The sequence below is a fragment of the Paroedura picta genome, chromosome 3 (genome assembly GCF_049243985.1).
Source record: "Paroedura picta isolate Pp20150507F chromosome 3, Ppicta_v3.0, whole genome shotgun sequence".
Taxonomy (NCBI): domain Eukaryota; kingdom Metazoa; phylum Chordata; class Lepidosauria; order Squamata; family Gekkonidae; genus Paroedura; species Paroedura picta.
Window position 1 is genome coordinate 91,397,930 of NC_135371.1, and position 18,611 is coordinate 91,416,540.

At 45.2% G+C, this 18,611-nt stretch overlaps 1 protein-coding gene across 3 annotated transcripts in view; it reads right to left on the reverse strand.

Annotated features, from left to right (window-relative positions):
- JADE2 (jade family PHD finger 2) overlaps window positions 1–18,611 on the reverse strand; it is a 267,094-nt gene that overhangs the window by 195,122 nt on the left and 53,361 nt on the right. For all 3 annotated transcript variants that reach the window (XM_077326821.1, XM_077326823.1, XM_077326822.1), the window contains exon 3: window positions 13,230–13,315. In XM_077326821.1, the coding sequence (XP_077182936.1) occupies window positions 13,230–13,315 (86 nt within the window). The remainder of the gene's footprint in view (window positions 1–13,229; window positions 13,316–18,611) is intronic.

The window sequence follows — 18,611 nt, forward strand, 5'->3', positions numbered from 1 at the left end:
CTTTAACATGATAAATATCATCATTAAAAATCAGCCAAATGAAAATATATGTCATTCCCACCTATCTGCACTCCCGAGCCTGGCAGAGGCTGAATTGAATCACGACAAATGTGTTTCGATGTGGTCATTGCAAGGTTCTTATTTACTGTCTACTCTGGAAAGCGGGTTGATCTTTTCAAACACACCTAACAAATTAAAAGACTTGAATCAATACGTAGCAGCAACCACATATATTAACCACAGGCATTAAAGAGAGGGGAAGAAACCTATCGGCTCAAGAAACCTATCATGCCCTACTGCATGAAATCCAAATAACCAGTTATATCAAAGGGAATACACCAGAAAACGTCAGGGCAGCTGCGGGGTGGCACAGCAGGTGGCCGGCCAAGGCAGTACTGTTGTCGCGGAAGGCCACGCTGCCCAAGGAGGCTGGGGCAGCGCCTCACTGCCTGAGGCCAGGGCAGCACGGGTCTTTGTGGGAGGAGACTTACTGCCCTGAGGAGGCCTGGCCAGTCACAGGGCACTTCTCCTGCTTGAGGCCTAGGCAGTCATGGAGCGGTGCAGAGGCCGCCTGGGCCAGCACCGCTGCGACGATGAGGAGGAGGGAAAGTGGAAGTGAGGATGGAGTCGGGGGGGGGGGGGGAAGATGAGAGGGAAGAGGGATTCTGGGTAGGAGAGGTGAGAGGTGAGAGGGAGGAGGGAGTCTGGGTGGGGTGAGGTGGGAAGGAGAAAGGAGTCTGGATCTGTGTCTGAGGAAGGCATGTGTTCCACATACGTTGTGGGAGTCGGGTGTCACTAATTTTTTAATTATTATTATTACTGACCACATTGAATGGAGAAAAGTGGAATAAAAGGTATCCAAATAAATAAACAATATCAACATTAAAAAGGAGCAAGGTAGCAAATATAGTCATTCCCAAAGCATCCCTAGTAATTCCCATCTCTAATTACAATTTGCTCCCATCTCAATCACAATTTGCTCCCAATGACTTCCCACATTAACCTGCTGGCACCCCGAGAAATCAATCAGCCTCCCACTTAAATTTTATAGCAGATATAACACCAGCCCTGCAACTCCAGTAGTAAGGATAAGAGTGTCAGAATAACACTGAACTACTGAGACTCATGTACACAGAAATCCTTCCTAAAGCTCCAATGAAGACAATGTGGGCAAGATGCAGGCTCTAGCTCTTGATGGGGTTATGGAGCCCTTCCTGATGTTAACTTGAGCCACAGTTGCAGGAAGGGTCTATCTGCCAACCATGTTTAGAAAACATAAGTACATCTGGAATATTCACTGCTCTTTATTGGAAAGTACCACTAGCAGAATGCATTCTGAGTGCATGACAAGGGGGTGAACTATGAAGTAGGCAACCACAACGGTCCTGAAAGGTCCCTTTGCCTGTAAAACTTCATGACAGAGAGGACACAGTTCAAGCGTACAGCATCGTTTCATTTCCATGTCAAGTATTTGGAACAGCAGAGGAGCCCAGCTAGTATGCTAAGATGGCAACATTGCAGAGGAATGGCAAACTTTCCACTGGTCAGTACTGATGCAGGCACTGCGTGTTTAGCCCTCCATGCATTCAGTGATTCCCTGCAGAGAGAAAAAGAGAGAGAGATGAGGCCAGTAATTAATAAAGGCAGGGTAAGGTGCAATGCCCAGATGCTCTTCCATCCCATATGCTTCCCATGCACTTATTACTAGCCATTCTATGCTTATGTACAAGGATCCACTTATATGTGGAATAATGCCCTCATGCAGACAAACTTACCCATGTGCTGTAGGGAATTGCACTGGAACTCTCTCTCTCTCTTTAGTTCTGTTTGACTTGTTTCATGTATAGCTCTTATCCTGCAGGGAAAAATTACTGGTAAGTCTTTGGCCAGCTGTGGCAATAGATGCAGAATAGGTGGTTGTCAGCAAAACTGACTGTGCTCTCCATTATCACCACCAAGGAATGACACAATACTACCAAAGGAGAGTGGGAATATGTTTAGTGACATCTTTCAGCACAGTCGTCTCTGCATGTTTGCCAATATAATTTCCCTTAACTGTGAGGATGAGGAGCAGACATGCAGTTCTTGGAAGGGCTGGAAATCTCCCCCAACCCAAGTGATTAATCCCTGCATTCCTTACCTGGTCAAGATGTCTTGTCCCTGCAGCCCCAGCTGCAGCAATGGAGATAAGATTCCTGATGACTGTACCTGGAATTTGTAGGGGCTCCTGTAAGAGGTTCTAAAAACACAATTTTGATTCACCTACCTTTTATGGGATTTTTCTCTATGACTGTGTTTCAACATGAGGGCCTCTTGTGGCACAGGGTAAGGCAGCCAACATGCTGTCTGAAGCTCTGCCCATGAGGCTGGGAGTTCAATCCCAGCAGCCGGCACAAGGTTGACTCAGCCTTCCAACCTTCCGAGGTCAGTAAAATGACCATTGGATACTCACTGAGAACGGTCCTTCGCCTCGTAGGTCAGGAGGACAGCTTGGTGGGTGATTTCCCATCTCTCTGCAACCTCCAAGGCATCTATCATATAGGGCCTGACAAAGGTGGAAGGGGTGGCCCAAGTGGCGGCCCTACAGACCTGTTTCACCGGTTGGAAAAAGCAGCAGAGGCAGCTGCACTTTTGAGGGAATGAGCTGTGATGTCCTCTGGCACCATCTTGCCCTCCATTCTATGGGCCTCTACAATGCAGGATTGGATGGACTTGCTAATAGCAGCCTTAGACATGGCCAGGCCTGCCTGCGCAGGCGCCGCTGACACAAACAAACCTTTTGTCTTTCTAAGGATCTCAATCCCTTTTGATGTAAGTTTTAAGAACTCTTCTCACGTCCAGCTTGTGTCATCTGTGTTTGTTCTCAGAACAAGTCTTAGGAAAAAATGAAGGCAAATCAAGCTCTTGAGACAGGAGAAACCTGGAATCCAGTTTTGGTCTGAATAGCAGCTCTGTCCTGAGCTCAATCCGGGAACTGTGAAACATGCAAAGCTCCTTGCCAATGGACAATGCCCCCAGCTCTGAAACCCTCCTGGCTGAGGTGATGGCAGCTAAGAAAACAGTTTTGAGAGTCAATCTCGAAAGAAGAATGGACTTAATGGGTTTGAATGGTACCTTAGACAAGGCCTCAAATCACAACCTTTAACTGCCATGTGGGAAAATGATGGCTGGGGGGAAGCTCTGAAAGAGCTGCACCTCTAAGAAAAACTTAGCATGTGAGGATGACGGAAGAGTGGTGACCCCCCCCCCCCCCCGGTCTTGCCCCAACACCATAGACAGGGCTGCTACCTGTCGACGACGTGTCCCAGACCTGAGACCTGAATGTATGCCCTCCTGTAGGAACTCCAGGATATATTTGATTTTGGGGGCACTGGGGTTGATAACCTTCCTACATGACCATTGTACAAAGGCCTTCCAGGTACAGTTATACAAACATGTAGTGGAAGCTCTCCTAGAGGCCAGAATTGTATTGGTCACTGCTGAGCTATAACCCTTCCTACTTAAAGCCAACCTTCCAACAGCCAAGCAGTCAAACTCCACCACTCTGGCCGAGGGTGCCTGACCAGACCCTGAACTTTGCAGGTCCGGAATGGTTGACAAAGTCAGATGTGGGCTGCCTGTCATCTGGACTATGGTGGAGAACCAGGGGTGCTTGGGCCACCAAGGACCCACCAGGCTCACCTCAGCTCGCAACATCCTGACTCCCTGTAGAAATTTGGGAAGGACAGGAACCGGCGAGAAGGCATAAAGAAAACCTGTTGGCCAGTTGGACATCAGTGTGTCTGTCAATACGGCTCTAGGATGAAAGAACCTCATTAAGAAGGGCTCCACCTGGAAGTTTAGGTGAGATGCGAACAAGTCCATGATGGGGTGGCCGAACTGCTTCATGATCATTTGGAATACTGACTTGTTGAGGCTCCATTCTACCTCCTGAAGATACTGTTGGCTGAGCCAATCTGCCTGAGTGTTTAGGACGCCTTGGATGTGTTCTGCTCTTAGCGATGCAAGATGTTTCTCCGCCCAGCTCATTAGCAGTCTGACCACCTTCTGTAGTCATCCAGATTTCAATCCGCCCTGGTGGTTGACCTATGCCTTTGCTGCCATATTGTCTGTCCAGATCATCACGTGACTTCCTATGATGCTTGACTGGAAAGATTTCAGATCCAAGCAAATTGCTTGTAACTCAAGCAGGTTGATGGGTTGTCTCTGTCCTCTGCTGTCCAGGATCCCTGAACAGGGCTGTTGTTGAGTGTGGCCCCCCAACCTGTTAAGCTGGCATCCATGAATATCTGCAAATAATTTGGAATAAGAAAAAATTCTTCCACTCAAGAGGTTCTTGCAAGCAATCCACCAACAAAGGCTGGCCTTGACCTGTTGGTCCAGAGTCATTGGAACATCCACCTTGCAGGAGATTCTCTGTTGAAAAGGTCGTAAGGTCTGTTGCAGGGGGCATGGATGAGCGCAATCCCACTGAAGGGTTTTTGAGTTCGATCTCAGAAGCCCCATCAGACTGGCCAGCTGTAGGAGTGAAGAGGACTGTGCTATGATGACCTGTGTGATCAACCCTATGGTCTTGATGGTTATGGTCTGTGGAAGGAAAAGTGTTGACTTGGTTGTGTTAATCACCACTCCAAGATTTTCTAGTGTCTGAGATGGAACAATTGAACTCTTTGTCAAATTCACCAGAAAAAACAAACTACTCCAGAACCTAGACAGTTCTGCAGGTGTAAGACGTAGACAGCTGACAGGAGGGGACCCTGATCAAATATGGATGGGCATCAATCACCTCCTGTCTCAAGAGTACTAGCACGGTGACGAAAACCTTCGTGACTACCCACGGAGCTGTTGATAGGCCGAAGGGTAGGGCCCTGTACTGAACCTGACGCTCCCCTGCGCAAAAACGCAAGTAGCATCGGTGCTTCTGAGCTATGGGGATGTGAAGATACACCTCCTGCAGGTCTAGGGATGTGAGGTATTCGTCCTTCTGTAGGGCCTGTGTGATGGAGCGAAGAGTCTCCATATGAAATCTGTTCAGCCAGATGAACCGGTTGACAAACTTTCGAGTATGGCTCTCCAGTACCCATTCCTCTTGGGGACAGTAAACATGTGCATACCCGTGCCCATGTGGAGGAACTGGTTCTATGGCTCTGATCCACAGTAAGTTGTCTATCGCGTCCAATGTCCACTTTCACTTGTCTAGGATTTTGGATTCTGGGGATTGTAGGAACCTGTGTGGGGGCAGAGCAGCAAACTCTATTAGGTAACCTTGAGATACTACCTCCTTGGCCCAAGCATCCCTTGGTGAACCTATCCAGGCCTGCTAGAAATGCTGAAGTCGCCCCCCTACAGGAATAGTCTGTGAGTCATGCTTTAGGGGACTTACTGTCTCTCACTGCTCTGTTGGAGCGTCCCTGCTTGAAGCAGTTGGATCCGTAGGATCCTCTCTTTCCTTCTGGTCTGAATCTGGGACCAGTGTTCTAGGACCGGAAGGTCGATGGAAAGGGCTTGCCATCCCTCCTAACGGGCCGTGGCATTGCCTTCTTTTTATCCCTGGTCTCAATAAAGACTCTATCTAGAATGTCTCCAAAAAGTTGTCCCCTTGGAAGGGATAAGCAGTAACTTGAGTCTTAGAGTGGGGATCGGCCTGCCAGTTGTCTAGCCACAGTGGTAGAAGCCACAGCACGGGATGCAAAGACCACTATATCTAAAGAAATGTCTGCATTATACACCAAAGCCTTTGGTGCCTTACTGGAGGCTCCCCTCTGATTCAGGAATCAACGTGAGCAATTTCTTACACCTGGCCATGGACGCTCTTGCAACAATTGAGGCAGTGGTAGCAGCTCTAATTGCCATTGCCATGGCCTTGTGTGCTTTCTCAGCACATTCTCTGACCTTCTGTCCATGATATCTTGAAGATATCCCTCGCCATCCTCAGAGGTCTGCAATGCGGCCGCTGAACCATCTATTGCAGGAATCTGTAACACGGATTCAGCATACTCTAGCATGTCATACATACGCTAGATAAAGGCAGGAAACTGTTTAGTTACAATAGGCTTTCCCCATTCAGCCCTGATATTTCTTTCAAAGGATTCTGGTAAGGGAAAGTTCTTTAAGTTGGTTTGTATCTTAGGAAAAATTCCCCACTGTCCTTGGGACCATACCTTTTATCCTTCTTCCCGTTCCCTGGCCTCAGTTTCCTCCTCAAAGGATTCAGACTGACAATTGGAGGCATAGTAGGGCCTTTTTTTGTGCTGCCTTAGTGGGCCATCTATCTCTCTGCTCTTTCTCTCAACCGACCAAGAGGAGGGTAGGAAAGAAAAATGGAATAGCAGGAGAGAAGGCTAGCAGGGGAACAGGAAAAAATTGTTGGAACAGGGGTTGTAAAGAAAAATTCTCTTCCAAGCAGGAGACTTCTAGTCTGCACGCTCCCTCATGTGAGGCAGGAAGAAGACTGGCAAGAGGAGGCCGTTTCCCAACAGGGAGACAGGAAATTTTCCTTTGACCTGCCTCCCTCAAAGAGAGATGGGAAATCACCCACCAAGCTGTCCTCCTGACCTAGAGGGAGAATGAGTACCAAGCTTGCTGGGGGGTAAACGGTAATGACTGGGGAAGGCACTGGCAAACCACCCCGTATTGAGTATGCCAACAAAACGCTAGAGGGCATCACCCCAAGGGTCAGACATGACTCGGTGCTTGCACAGGGGATACCTTTACGTTTCAACAAAGCTCCTTTTGCCAAAGCTACTCATCACTAATGCTCGATCAGATGTTTTTTGTTCTCAAAAAAGGCTAAGTGAGCTGGTACAGACACATGTTAACTATTTTGAGGTCTGAGCAGTATTTCTTTGCTGGCCTTCTACATTCTTTGTGTGACTAAATTTAATTACTATATGATCTTTAATGTGGCTGAACAATGGTTGAAGCAACACCATTAGTCCTGAGTTCTCCATTTGGTTCCCACGGGAGGGTATTTACTGGCAACAGATATTGTACTGGTGTTTTTCTGAGTGTATATTGATGACAGAGAAGCTGGGAAAATAACACCCTGTCTATGTTGGCCATTTCTTCTTACCTCCCCAACAACACTAAACCATATTATCCCTCTTACAAAGGTATAGTCATACAATGGCCTTACAATAGTAACATCAAAATTTGGGAGTTACAGTGGCATAAGCAATCCTCTTCTTCTCTGGCCAGCATAAGTGAAAGACAAGACAGCACGATATCCAAATAGAGATTCAACAGAATTTCTAAGGAACTAGTAGTTCCAATGAAAACCTCAGCACACACGTTAAAAAAAAAACTTTTCTAAAACTAGTAACCCATATGTTAGATAGCTAAGTGTTATTTGCTGATGACATGTGGTAATAGTGTGGAAACAATGTAGTGTTGGCTATCCATCTACCCGATCAGTTGCATGCCATTCACGGAAATGTGAGGATGTCTCAAATGTTTCATAACATCAACCAGCTCTAAGTATTTGTCCTGCCAACAGTGTGCTACTGAATTATCCCTTAGCACAGTGGTTCTCAACCTGGGGGTTGGGACCCCTTTGGGGGTCAAACGACCCTTTCACAGGGTCATGGCAGGGTGAGCAGGTTGGCTGGGGGGTGCCGCCACTATTGCCGCTCCTCCTGAAGGCGGAAAAGAGCAGAATCAGCGTGGTGAGACAAGAGGCAGAACTGAATTGAAAACCCCCAGAAAAAAAAACAATTTATATACAATCATGAACAATGGATCTTCATGCCATTGGTCAGTTTTGGTTTAATTTCTGAGAAAGAACACTTGCATAATTTTATGGTTGGGGGTCACCACAACATGAAGAACTGTATTAAAGGGTTGCGGCATTAGGAAGGTTGAGAACCACAGCCTTAGCATAAAACATTCACCTTTTTACTATTAATAATACCATGGAAATCATTATTATGTTAGCCACTCTCAGAAAACCAAAGCAACTAACCTATGATTCCATGTATCTCTGATATTGTCAGTCTTTCACCACATTGTTATTTAATATTTTGGGAGGGTTGACTACTCCTGGTATATTCACACATACGCACACAGTCTGGTGATATACATAAATTATTGCCCATATTGTGGGTAACATTCTTAAACTATACAGCTTTGTAATTCAGTCATTAGTGTTGTCCTAAAATAGTTTGAAACTGGTTTCACTTACTTCTACGTTGACATGTCAAACTAGCCATCAGTTCCAGTGACTTTATAGCTTATCTTCACAAGCTCTTTGTGCTTTTAAACATAAACTAGAATAAGATGTGTAATCGACCAACCTGCCTCTGTTTAAAAGACTGTCATTTCAGTTAATCTGAGATAACACTGTACTTATGTCTCACTGCTTCTCAGTATTTGATTCTGGCAATGGTCCAAAACACACTTACTTAGAAGTAGGTTCTATTGCAATCACTGGGATATACTTTCAAACAACTGTGCTTAGGACTGGTGATCTTTTTCTTTTGAATCATCTTAACTAAACTAAATGAATTCATGCTTAGAATTCCTTTTAATTATCAGCCCAGGCAGTTTTGCATACATTTGTGTAATATGAATACTTTATCAGCTGTAGACTTTTCCCATAAAGGAACAATCTAACACTGTTGTAGTCTGTGTAGTGGTTGCACTAAGAGTGTTTATTAATATGTTGGAGCACATAATTGATATTGTAGGAAAAGGACTGGAATTTGCTTTAAGGCTATGATTTCTGGAGTACTTATACTGAAAGCACTGGGATTACCCTGAGTAAATGCCCACACAAGGACCCTGGTTTGAAACAACTGCCCACTTCAGCCTGAGACATCTTCTCTGATTATTTAACACCAAAGCCATAGTAGAAGCAACACGTTTAAGAAGCCTAAATACATGCACGATTTGCAGTTTAAAATGCACATGCACCAGAACTGAAATTGCAATGAACAAACTGGTCCACAGCATTGCAAGCAGAGTTCCAGTGCAATCTAACTTCATGGAAGCAAGATCACGTATAGTCTTGAAAGGCAGTGTAATTGTCACACACCCCTTTATCGCTATAGTCACTCCTTTAGTGCCCTTGAGATTCAACTCTGTTACTCCTGTGACTCATTAGAACAAGAAACCAGAAATGATGAGTTGTGAGAACTACTTTTGATCCAGGTCTCATCACTTGAAATTTTCTGTTTCCATCAGTCTCCTTTTGAAATCTTTTCATTGGCTTTCCTTTGAATTCTCTATATCGATTTCAAGGCTCATTTAGTCACCCACAAAAACCCTTTAATAAAGTGGCCTAGCCAGTTTCATGAGTATTCAACTGCCACTCGAAATCCCCTGTCAAGAGCCATGCTTTATACAAACAACAACAGAGTAGAAAAGCTGGAGTTCCTAGTATGTCATCAGAAAATCCTGATTCTCTGTTCTCTTCAGGCACTAGTCTATTGGTATAAAATCTGCTTTAGGCTGAGATCTACAACTTTTGGTTCTATCAATCTTTAATAATTCTTTGGATGAGTTTTAAAGTGCTTTTTGAGCAAATTTTCATAAACTTGGTTTTTATAAACTGATTTTCACTATCTGAAGGAGTCTCAAAGTGACTTACAATCACCTTCCCTTCCTCTCCCCACAACAGACACCCTGTGAGGTGGGTGGGGCTGAGAGAGGTCTAAGTGAGGTCTGTGAGAAGAGCTCTAGGAGAAATGTGACTAGCTCAAGGTCACCCAGCTGGGTGCTTGTGGAGGTGTGGGGAATCTAATCCGGCTTTCCAGATTAGAGGCTGCTACTCTTAACCATTGGCTTTATTTGAAAAGTATATTTCAATGGTAGTGTTCTGTTCAAAGCATGGCATATTTTAACAAGGAAGAAAAGTGTAGTTTTTGGAGGCCAAGACAGGCAGCAAGACAAGGGCTTGAAGCCTTTGGATTAAATTAACACGGATGTAGGAAAAAACTGCCTCACGCAAGCCAGAGATCATAAAAACAAGTCACTGCAGCAAAGCTTCTCAACTATGTATCACATTTTTATACCGCTTTTTTCACCAACAGAGATCAAGGCCACGTACATTGGCCTCCCCTCTTTCATTTTATTCTAACAACAAACTTGTGTGGTAGCTGAGAGAGGAACAGAGAAACAGAGAATGACTGGCACAAGTTCATCCAATTGCTGTCAATTACGAATATGACCAAAGAACCCCCAGCTTCTGGTCCAACATTCTTCTAAACCAGTGGTCCCCAAACTTTTTATCATTGGGGACCGGTCAACGCTTGACAATTTTACTGAGGCCCGGGGGCGGGTAGTCTTCTGCCGAGGGACATCGCCGCTGCCTAAGCCCCTGCTCTACTTGCTTTCCCGCCGGTGCCCCTGACTTCCTGCTGCCCGCTGGAGGATGCTGCCAGCAGCAGCTGCGCAGTGCCACACCGAGGGGGATCCCCAGCCATGCCAGCCTCTGGAGAGCACCAAAGGTGAGCCAGCGGCAGAGTGGCAGGGCAGCCCCCGAGGCAGCAGCCAGGGAGGAGGACGACGAGGAGCCGCGGCCTGGTACCGACTGATCCATGGACCAGTACCAGTCCTCGGACCAGGGGTTGGGGACCACTGTTCTAAACCCTACAATGAACTAGCTCAAAGAGCACAACTGTGCCATAACAGGTAAGCCTTGATGAATAAAGTACATTATTTATATGTGCAGAGCACTGACAAGATTGTATGAGGACTGTACATTCTTATCTTTATAGGTGGGGGCCACCTCAGCCACTGAGAATGGACTTCACATTTATGATTTTTTAATTTTATTTATCATATGATGAAGTATGTGTGTGCCAGATCCTAGGATTGTCTGGCAGCCAGGCAATGCCTTGCCTGCCTCAACATCATGACCCCAGTGTTTCTTGGGCATCTCCCATTCAAATACTAGCCAGAGCCAAGCCTGTTTAGCTTCCAAGTTCTGATAAGATCAGGGGTGCCTGAGCTATCCAGGTCAGGGTGCTTACTTACCAAGTCATTCCACCTCTTAACTCTGAAATATATGATGAGGCAAGGAGCAAAAAACCTTCCATCCCCATGCTGAATTTTAGACCACAATCAAGAAGAAATCTGAAACCAGCACCATCAATGAATCATTGCATCCTGACAATGCTATAAAATGACCTCAAATATTTACAAAGGGTCCAGTGTTTCCATGCAAAAGAAGCTCCTCTTTCCAGTTGCACAATGAATGTGCATAGCTAATCCCTTGTCACACAGTATTTCATAAGAAGCATAACCCTTGGTTTGCTAATGACTGCGTAGTATCTAGTGCCTTTGATTCCTTAGCTTTGCATCTTATGCTACCACAGCAGATATGATGAACATGAAGCACTACAAGAGAGTTTCAGAAGGCAGTCAAAAGATCATTTGAAAACCAAAGAAACTGCTGTTATACGAGGGGTTTCACAAGGCAGCCCTAAAAGGCAATTGAAAAACAAGGGTCTAAGCCACGAAATTTTGATTGCAAGGCTTCCAGAGTTCAAAGCATCTTGCAAGTTTGAGAGATTATATCTTTTCAGTTTATTCAAAAGATAATGAAGCATATCAACTAGTAACCTGGATGGCAACCCAGGAATATCTCCAATTCAATCTCATGTCTTTTGTGAACGTAACATCCATATCAATAGGAGAGTGTCAACTTCCTTTACTTGGCTTTATGATAACATAACGATGAGTTAGATCCTATGATCCGGGAGCCCAGCCCTGCTTTCTAGCTCTTGCATCCTTTAAATGCTGCCACTGGAACAGCAAAGGTGGTGTGATCTGGAGGTTGGCAGAAGGGAAGACTCAGAGAAGAAGGGCCTCCCTCCTCCATCAGCAGAAGTGCCCTTGCACCATTGGAAACAGGATGCAGGATCCAATCAGTTGTATATACAGCATACTAAATGCTAACAGCTGCTGTAAGATTGTGGAATAAACTCTTAAATTGGGATTTAGCTGTTTACATTATAACCAACACACTCTATTGCAAATATAAGGTTTCTTTTAGAACTTGTACTGTTCTCTGTAAGTTTCCAATATATTTCTGTATCAGCAGGCAATATATGAATAGTGGTAAAAACATTAATTAAAGTCACTTATTAATACCTTCTTTTTTACTATACAGCATTAACAGACAGGTCTTTCCATGTGCCTACAAAATGTGCATTTTCACTCAGAAGGATAATAAAACCCTATCTATTTTCTTCTTTTACAAAGGTATCAGAACTGAAACATTGCATCTTGAAAGGGAACAGCATTTACTGAAGCTACAGAGAATGACATCTGTGACATCAAAAGATAATTTCCAACCTGAGATATAATTTGAAAGAACCATTGTGTTTCCCCTTCCGCTTGTAATTCACCTTACCATTCAGGAGTCTGCTTCTTGTATTGGATGTTGAACCAGCCTTCTTTTGAAATGAGCTGAGGACCTAGGACAGCAATTAGGCAGCTCCTGCAATGGACAGAGCTCAACGAATCCCAGGGTTTGTTTGGAGGGTGCATGAGAAAGCAGAATTGCTTAAGCAAAGCCAGTCTCAATCTTGTAAGTGCCTGGATATAAGAACCTCTCATGCAGCTTGCATATACCACCATGCAGGCAAAAGATGTATAATACAGTAGAAGCCGCTGGGTTTCCATACCCCACTTTTTACTACCCAAAGGCATCTCAAAACGGCTTACAATCACATTCCTTTTCTCTCCCCACAACAGACACCCTGTGAGGCAGATGAGGCTTAGATAGTTCTGAGAAGACTGTGACTGGCCCAACGTCACCCAGCTGGCTTCACACATACGCATGTGGAGGAGCTGAGAATTAAACCGTGTTTTCCAAATTAGAGGCCACTGCTCTTTATCACTACACCAAGCTGCCTAAGATCTTAGGGATGGCGTAGTCTGCAGCTTTGGAGTGCCTTCTACCACTTCAGACAGCAGTTCATTAGACACTGAAAGGTCTCTGTTTGTTGACAGAGGGGACAGGATTCCTTCCTGGTCACCTGTTAAGGACTAGCTACTGGGCTTCCATTTTCAGAAAGAAATTTGGGAGGGATGCAATTAGGATCTGGGAGCATACAAGATACAGGCCACTCTCTTTCTGACTGCCCTGGGGAAACACTGCAACATATCCATCCAATTCCTGAGTCCTGGATTCAACAGCCTTCGTGAATATGGTGCCACCACTCTGGGAATAACATAGACATCAAACAGTACAATTATCAGCAGAAACATGAAGCACAACTAACCTCTGAGGGTTTCTTTTCCTTCTGTCTGGACCAACCAGATTTTGTATTTGGAATTTTGGAGCATCTTGAAGCTGATGTTGTCTGACCTTTACAAAGAAAACAAGGTAGAAGGGTGAGAAGATCAGGCATGAGGTAAAGTCTAGTTGCAGCCTAATTGATGTTCAAAGCAAACCAGCACTTTAGAACACCTCAGTTGCTGTAGTTTCCATAACAGAGCACTTGCATATGAAGGAGACATCAGAAAGCTATACAAAACACAGGACTAAGATGTACCCAGTATGACATAAGCAATGTAATCCTTAACAAAGTTACTCTCCTCTAATTTCTTTAAACTAAAAATGCTTAAATTCTATTTAGGATCGTACCTTAACAGGACAACCCTATGCAAACCTGCTCCATTCTCAGCAGGGTTTGTACTAGAGTAACTCTTCACAGGATTGTACCGTAAGATTCAAAAAGCATAAAAACGCAACAGTGGATGACCTGACCTGTACAAGATTTCACAGTGGAAGGCCCTCTCTTTGGCCCATTATGCACGGCCGCCGAAACGGCGATTTCGGGTCACGTGGAAAACGCGGAGGGGGAAGACGCGACGCATACCGGTTATGCACGGGGCGGGGCACGACGGCGGCAAAACCCAGAGTAACCGATTATGCACGCGCCGATCCGGGCGCCGCTTCTGGTTGCGCCCCGCTCACCCGGAAGCTGCGCTTTCTTCCGCGTTTCACTGACGCGGCTTTTTCGGCGGCATGCACCGAAGCTGCAGCTGGTTGCAGCCAGCTCCGTGCGTTATCCGTGATTTTAGTCGCCGCCATTCCACCCCGAATGTGCGCTAAAACCCCCGTGCATAATGGGTCTTTATGAGACACAGCACTCTGGTTCACAATGTCCTCAATGGACCACTGAGTCCCAAGCTATTGCAGAGAGCTCAACGGTGAACTAAATACAAATTGGTGGTGAACGGTGGAAACAACAGAGCACAAGCAATTTACAGGAAGTTTATGGTACAGATGTGAGTTTTTTCCACTTCTGTTAATTTTTGTGCAGCATTAGGAAAGCATAGAATCATAGATTCTGTTCCCTCTTAATAAAACAGTAAGGGTGTTGGGTTGGGCTGTGTCCGTGATCAAAACTCCCGGATTGGCCCCTTGGCCCCAGACTGACAAGCAGAGGGGCCAATCGGAAGGAGCGAAGCATCTTCCGATTGGGCCCTCACCAGGACAGACCAGAGTTCCAGGGCAATCTGGGGACATGGCTGCCAGTCTGCTCCTGACCACCGCAGGGAGAGGAGGTCAGTAGGGCTGCCAAGGGGGATGAGAACAGAGGCTTCGACAGGCTGCGCCAGCCCTTTTCGCCCCATGGCTGTCCTAACTGTCAAGTCCAACTGTAAATTGCCTCAGAACCCTGACAGAGCTGGCAGGAGCCCCCTCCCCCCTTCAGGCCTGCTGCGAAGGAGCCTCTGTCAGGCCCTGACTGAGGGAAAGAAGCCTTTCTAGGAGCAACGCAGGGGAGCCTTAGGGGCCTTCCTTTTGAGGGGAGGACTTTCCCCTTCTGCCAAGCAGTTGGCTGAAAGGGAGGCCACAAAAAAGCCCCTTCTCACTTAAAATACTGCTCTGGCTGGGGGTTGGACACAGCCAAGCCGTGTGTCTTTCTTCTTTGCAACTTAAATGTTTCTTCTCTACCACAACCCTGTCCAAAGTAGCCCTTTCTGCCTGGGGAGCTGATCTTTATACTCTGCAGGTGAACTGTAATTCCAGGAGCTCTCCAGGCCACACCTGGAGGTTGGCTACCCCTGGGCTGGAAATATTCCTGGAGGTTTGGAGGTGGGACTTCAAAATCGTACAATGCCTCAGAGTCCAGCCTTCAAAGGAGCCATTTTTGCCTGCAGTTGGGAGGGAGTGGTGCAGGTGTGTCCCTCCTGGGCTGTGGGCTATGGCCAGCCCTTACCAGCAACTGTTTGTATTCTGGGGCACAGACAGGCAGACCAGCATCAGTCCTGTGAGTCTGGAAAGTGCAGGAAGATCTAAATAAATATTTTCAGCCTGAAACTGTAAATAGTGAACAAGTAAATGGCTGGAGACACATGGGAACTGACTTGACTTTTTCCAACCTTGGCCTGGCTAATAAAAAAACAGTATTAAAAAAACGTACTAAGGTCAAGACTGCTGTGCACAGAGTCTTCCTCTTAGGGTTGCCAGCTTCCCTGTGAGGCTCTCTACCCCACCTCCCTCATCGGGAGTCTGCTATGGGGAGAGAAAGGGAAGATGATTGGAAAATGCTTTGAGACACCTGAGGCCTGCTGGGTCACTGCAGCCCATTCCCAGTTCTCTCAGACCTCTCACAGCCCCACATAACTCACAGATTGACTATTGTGGGGAGATGAATGGAAAAGGTGTTTGCAAACCGCTTTGAGACTCCTTTGGGTAGTAAACAATAGGGTACAAAAATCCGTTCTTCTTCTAAGGAGCAACCACGAAAGAAGCATGTGGGCACATAACATTTTATCAACAGTGAAAAAATGGAAAAGAAGGAACAGGGTGGACACCTGTGTACTGTGACTAGCCCATGTGTATTAGGGCAGAGGGGCATTTCGGTGTCTGTGGCCTAATTCACACAAGAAGGGAAATGACACAGAACTGGGGGGAATTGGTTGCCATGTAATCTTCCCCTAAGAAGAGTCTCCAGTCTGATTTTCCCTTCACATATCTGAAGACATGGCTCTAGAAAGCTCACATGTAACCACTATGCCACAATTCCCAAACGTCAGTCTTCTCCCATACTCAATGAACATTCCAAACCACAGGTTCTTGACACCCATATCTCCACACCCATGCCCTCATTTGCCACCACGCCACCGCAACCTCCCACACAACACACACATTCAACCCCATGCCCTTACAGACTGGACAACTCCTCCCCTTCCTCTTCCCACTGCCAAGCTCTAGCGCCCATTGTATTCTTGGATACAATGGGCTTTGCCCCTAGTCATAGAATAATAGAGTTGAAAGGGACCTCATGCATCATCTAGTCCAGAATCAGCCTCTCTGTCAGATGGCTATCCAGCCTCTGTTTAAAAACGTCCAAACACGGAGAACCCACCACCTCCTGAGGAAGCCTGTTCCACTGAGAAACCGCTCTGTCAGGAACTTCTTCTGGATGTTTAGACGGAATTTCTTTTGAATTAATTTCAAAAGAACCATTGATTCTGGTCCATCCCTCTGGGGCAAGAGAGAACAACTGTGCTCCATCCTCTATATGGCACCCTTTTAAATACTTGAACATGGTTATCAGATCCCCTGTCAGTCGTCTCCTGTCCAGGCTAAACAGACCAAGCTCCCCCAACCTTTCCTCATACGTCTTGGTCTCCAAACCCCTCACCATCTTTGTTGCCCTCCTCTGGACATGCTCCATTTTCATTCTGTCTGTTTTCTCTGGCAACTTATCCATTTTGTTTGTTTCTTTTACAGGATTTAAAAAAAAAAAACTTGAAATGGCATTTATATGTTACACACCACTTCTATCGAATTTCACTAATGTAGTTGGGAGGTGGGGGAAGGACACCTTCACTTTTGTCCCAAATGCAGAGAAATAGAAACTTGAACTGTTGGACCAAAATTTAATAATATCCTTAATTCAGTATAAATGTTAGTAGATGAAATGTATGGGCCTTAAATTAATTTGTTAACAATGCCCATAGCAGTAAACATTTCAGAACCACATGCACTTGACCAGGGTGGCCAACCTATGGCTCTCCAGATGTCCATGGACTCCCAGCATGGTAACTTTAGTTCATACACATGTGGAGAGCCACAGTTTGGCCACTCCTGCAGCTTTCCAGCAACAACTCCAAAGAACCATTTGTTGTTCCACAGAACACACTAGCACTAATATCTGCCTTCAACCTTGTTCGGCAGTAGTGGATTCCATGTTGCCAGCTTCAGAACTGTCTGGAATCCAAGAACGGGGGGCCTCTAATTGGAACTACCACCCCTTGAATCATTTGGTCAATTCCCAGCTTTAATGTAACATTAAATAATACTTGGCACAAGCAGACAGTTTCACATTAAGTTAAGGCAACCAGATTGTCCCACTTTTGGAGGGACATATGGGGGCACCTGGCAAATTGTACGTATGTTGAAATTAAAACAATATATATATTACAATACTATTTTTGCGATCGATGCATTCTATGAAAAATATAGTTGCTCCATATAGACCGAATTTTTAATCAAGAACCCCCCCAGTCAATGGTGTCCCGCTTTACCAATGTTAAAATCTGGTCACCTTACATTAAGTAAATTAAATCCCATCCAACTCATTTCAAGTCTGTTATCTGGAAAACTTAATTATTTAAAATGACCTTAGTAAAGAGCATGGCTATTTATCAGCACACCTAATTATCTGAACCGTTTTGGCATTTCTAGGGCCAGAAGACCCTAACTGTCCCACTTAATTTTTCAACTATTGAGAGAAAACTGTTGTCAGCCAATGTCTCTCCTGCATCTCACAAAAGCAGCTATGAAGATTGCAGTTGGAGACTGGCCTCCACACACTCCACCCAACATTAAACTTGTGAGTGAATTACCAAAAGTGGGATAGACTACATCTAAATTGCCACTTTGCTGAATGGTATATTAGACTGTTTGGCAGCCAGCTTTTTTCTTCTTTAACTTCAAGCAATTTAAATAGATCACCATTTGTCTGACCCTGATCAAAATAACACTTAACCAGAAACCTGTGGACAGTGTGTTATAGTAAACCAAGGCATTATACACTAGGTGTGATGTGCTGTTGAACGTCCTCCATTTCTACATCAGGGATTACCACTATGTGCATTACCCTATGGCAATTACTACTTGTTTTAAATGTTAAATGAGCACTATGGAAAAGATAGGAAGGTTTAGATTCCAATGGAAGACCCCAAGAACAGGAAAGTTATTTTTAATGTATGTAATGTTGTTTTTAATGTATGTTTTTAATGTATGTATGTAATGTTAATGTATGTAATGTTTAATGTATGTAATGTATGTAATGTTTTTAATGTATGTAATGTATGTAATGTTGCACTGGCAAACCACCCCGTATTGAGTCTGCCATGAAAACGCTAGAGGGCGTCACCCCAAGGGTCAGACATGACTCGGTGCTTGAACAGGGGATACCTTTACCTTTACCTTTAATGTTGGAGTATGCAATGTCTGGTGTGCAAAGTTAACCAGGAAGAGGAAGACCCTGATGGGGGGCAGCAAGAAGGCTGTTAGATAGATCAGAGAATTCAGGACCTTTCTATTTTTTAAGTGTTCTTTTTGTCTGTCCCTAGATTACTACTCTCAGGGCAATTTCCTTTTTCTTCACGGAAGCTTCTCAGTCCGCCCTTTCCTCTCT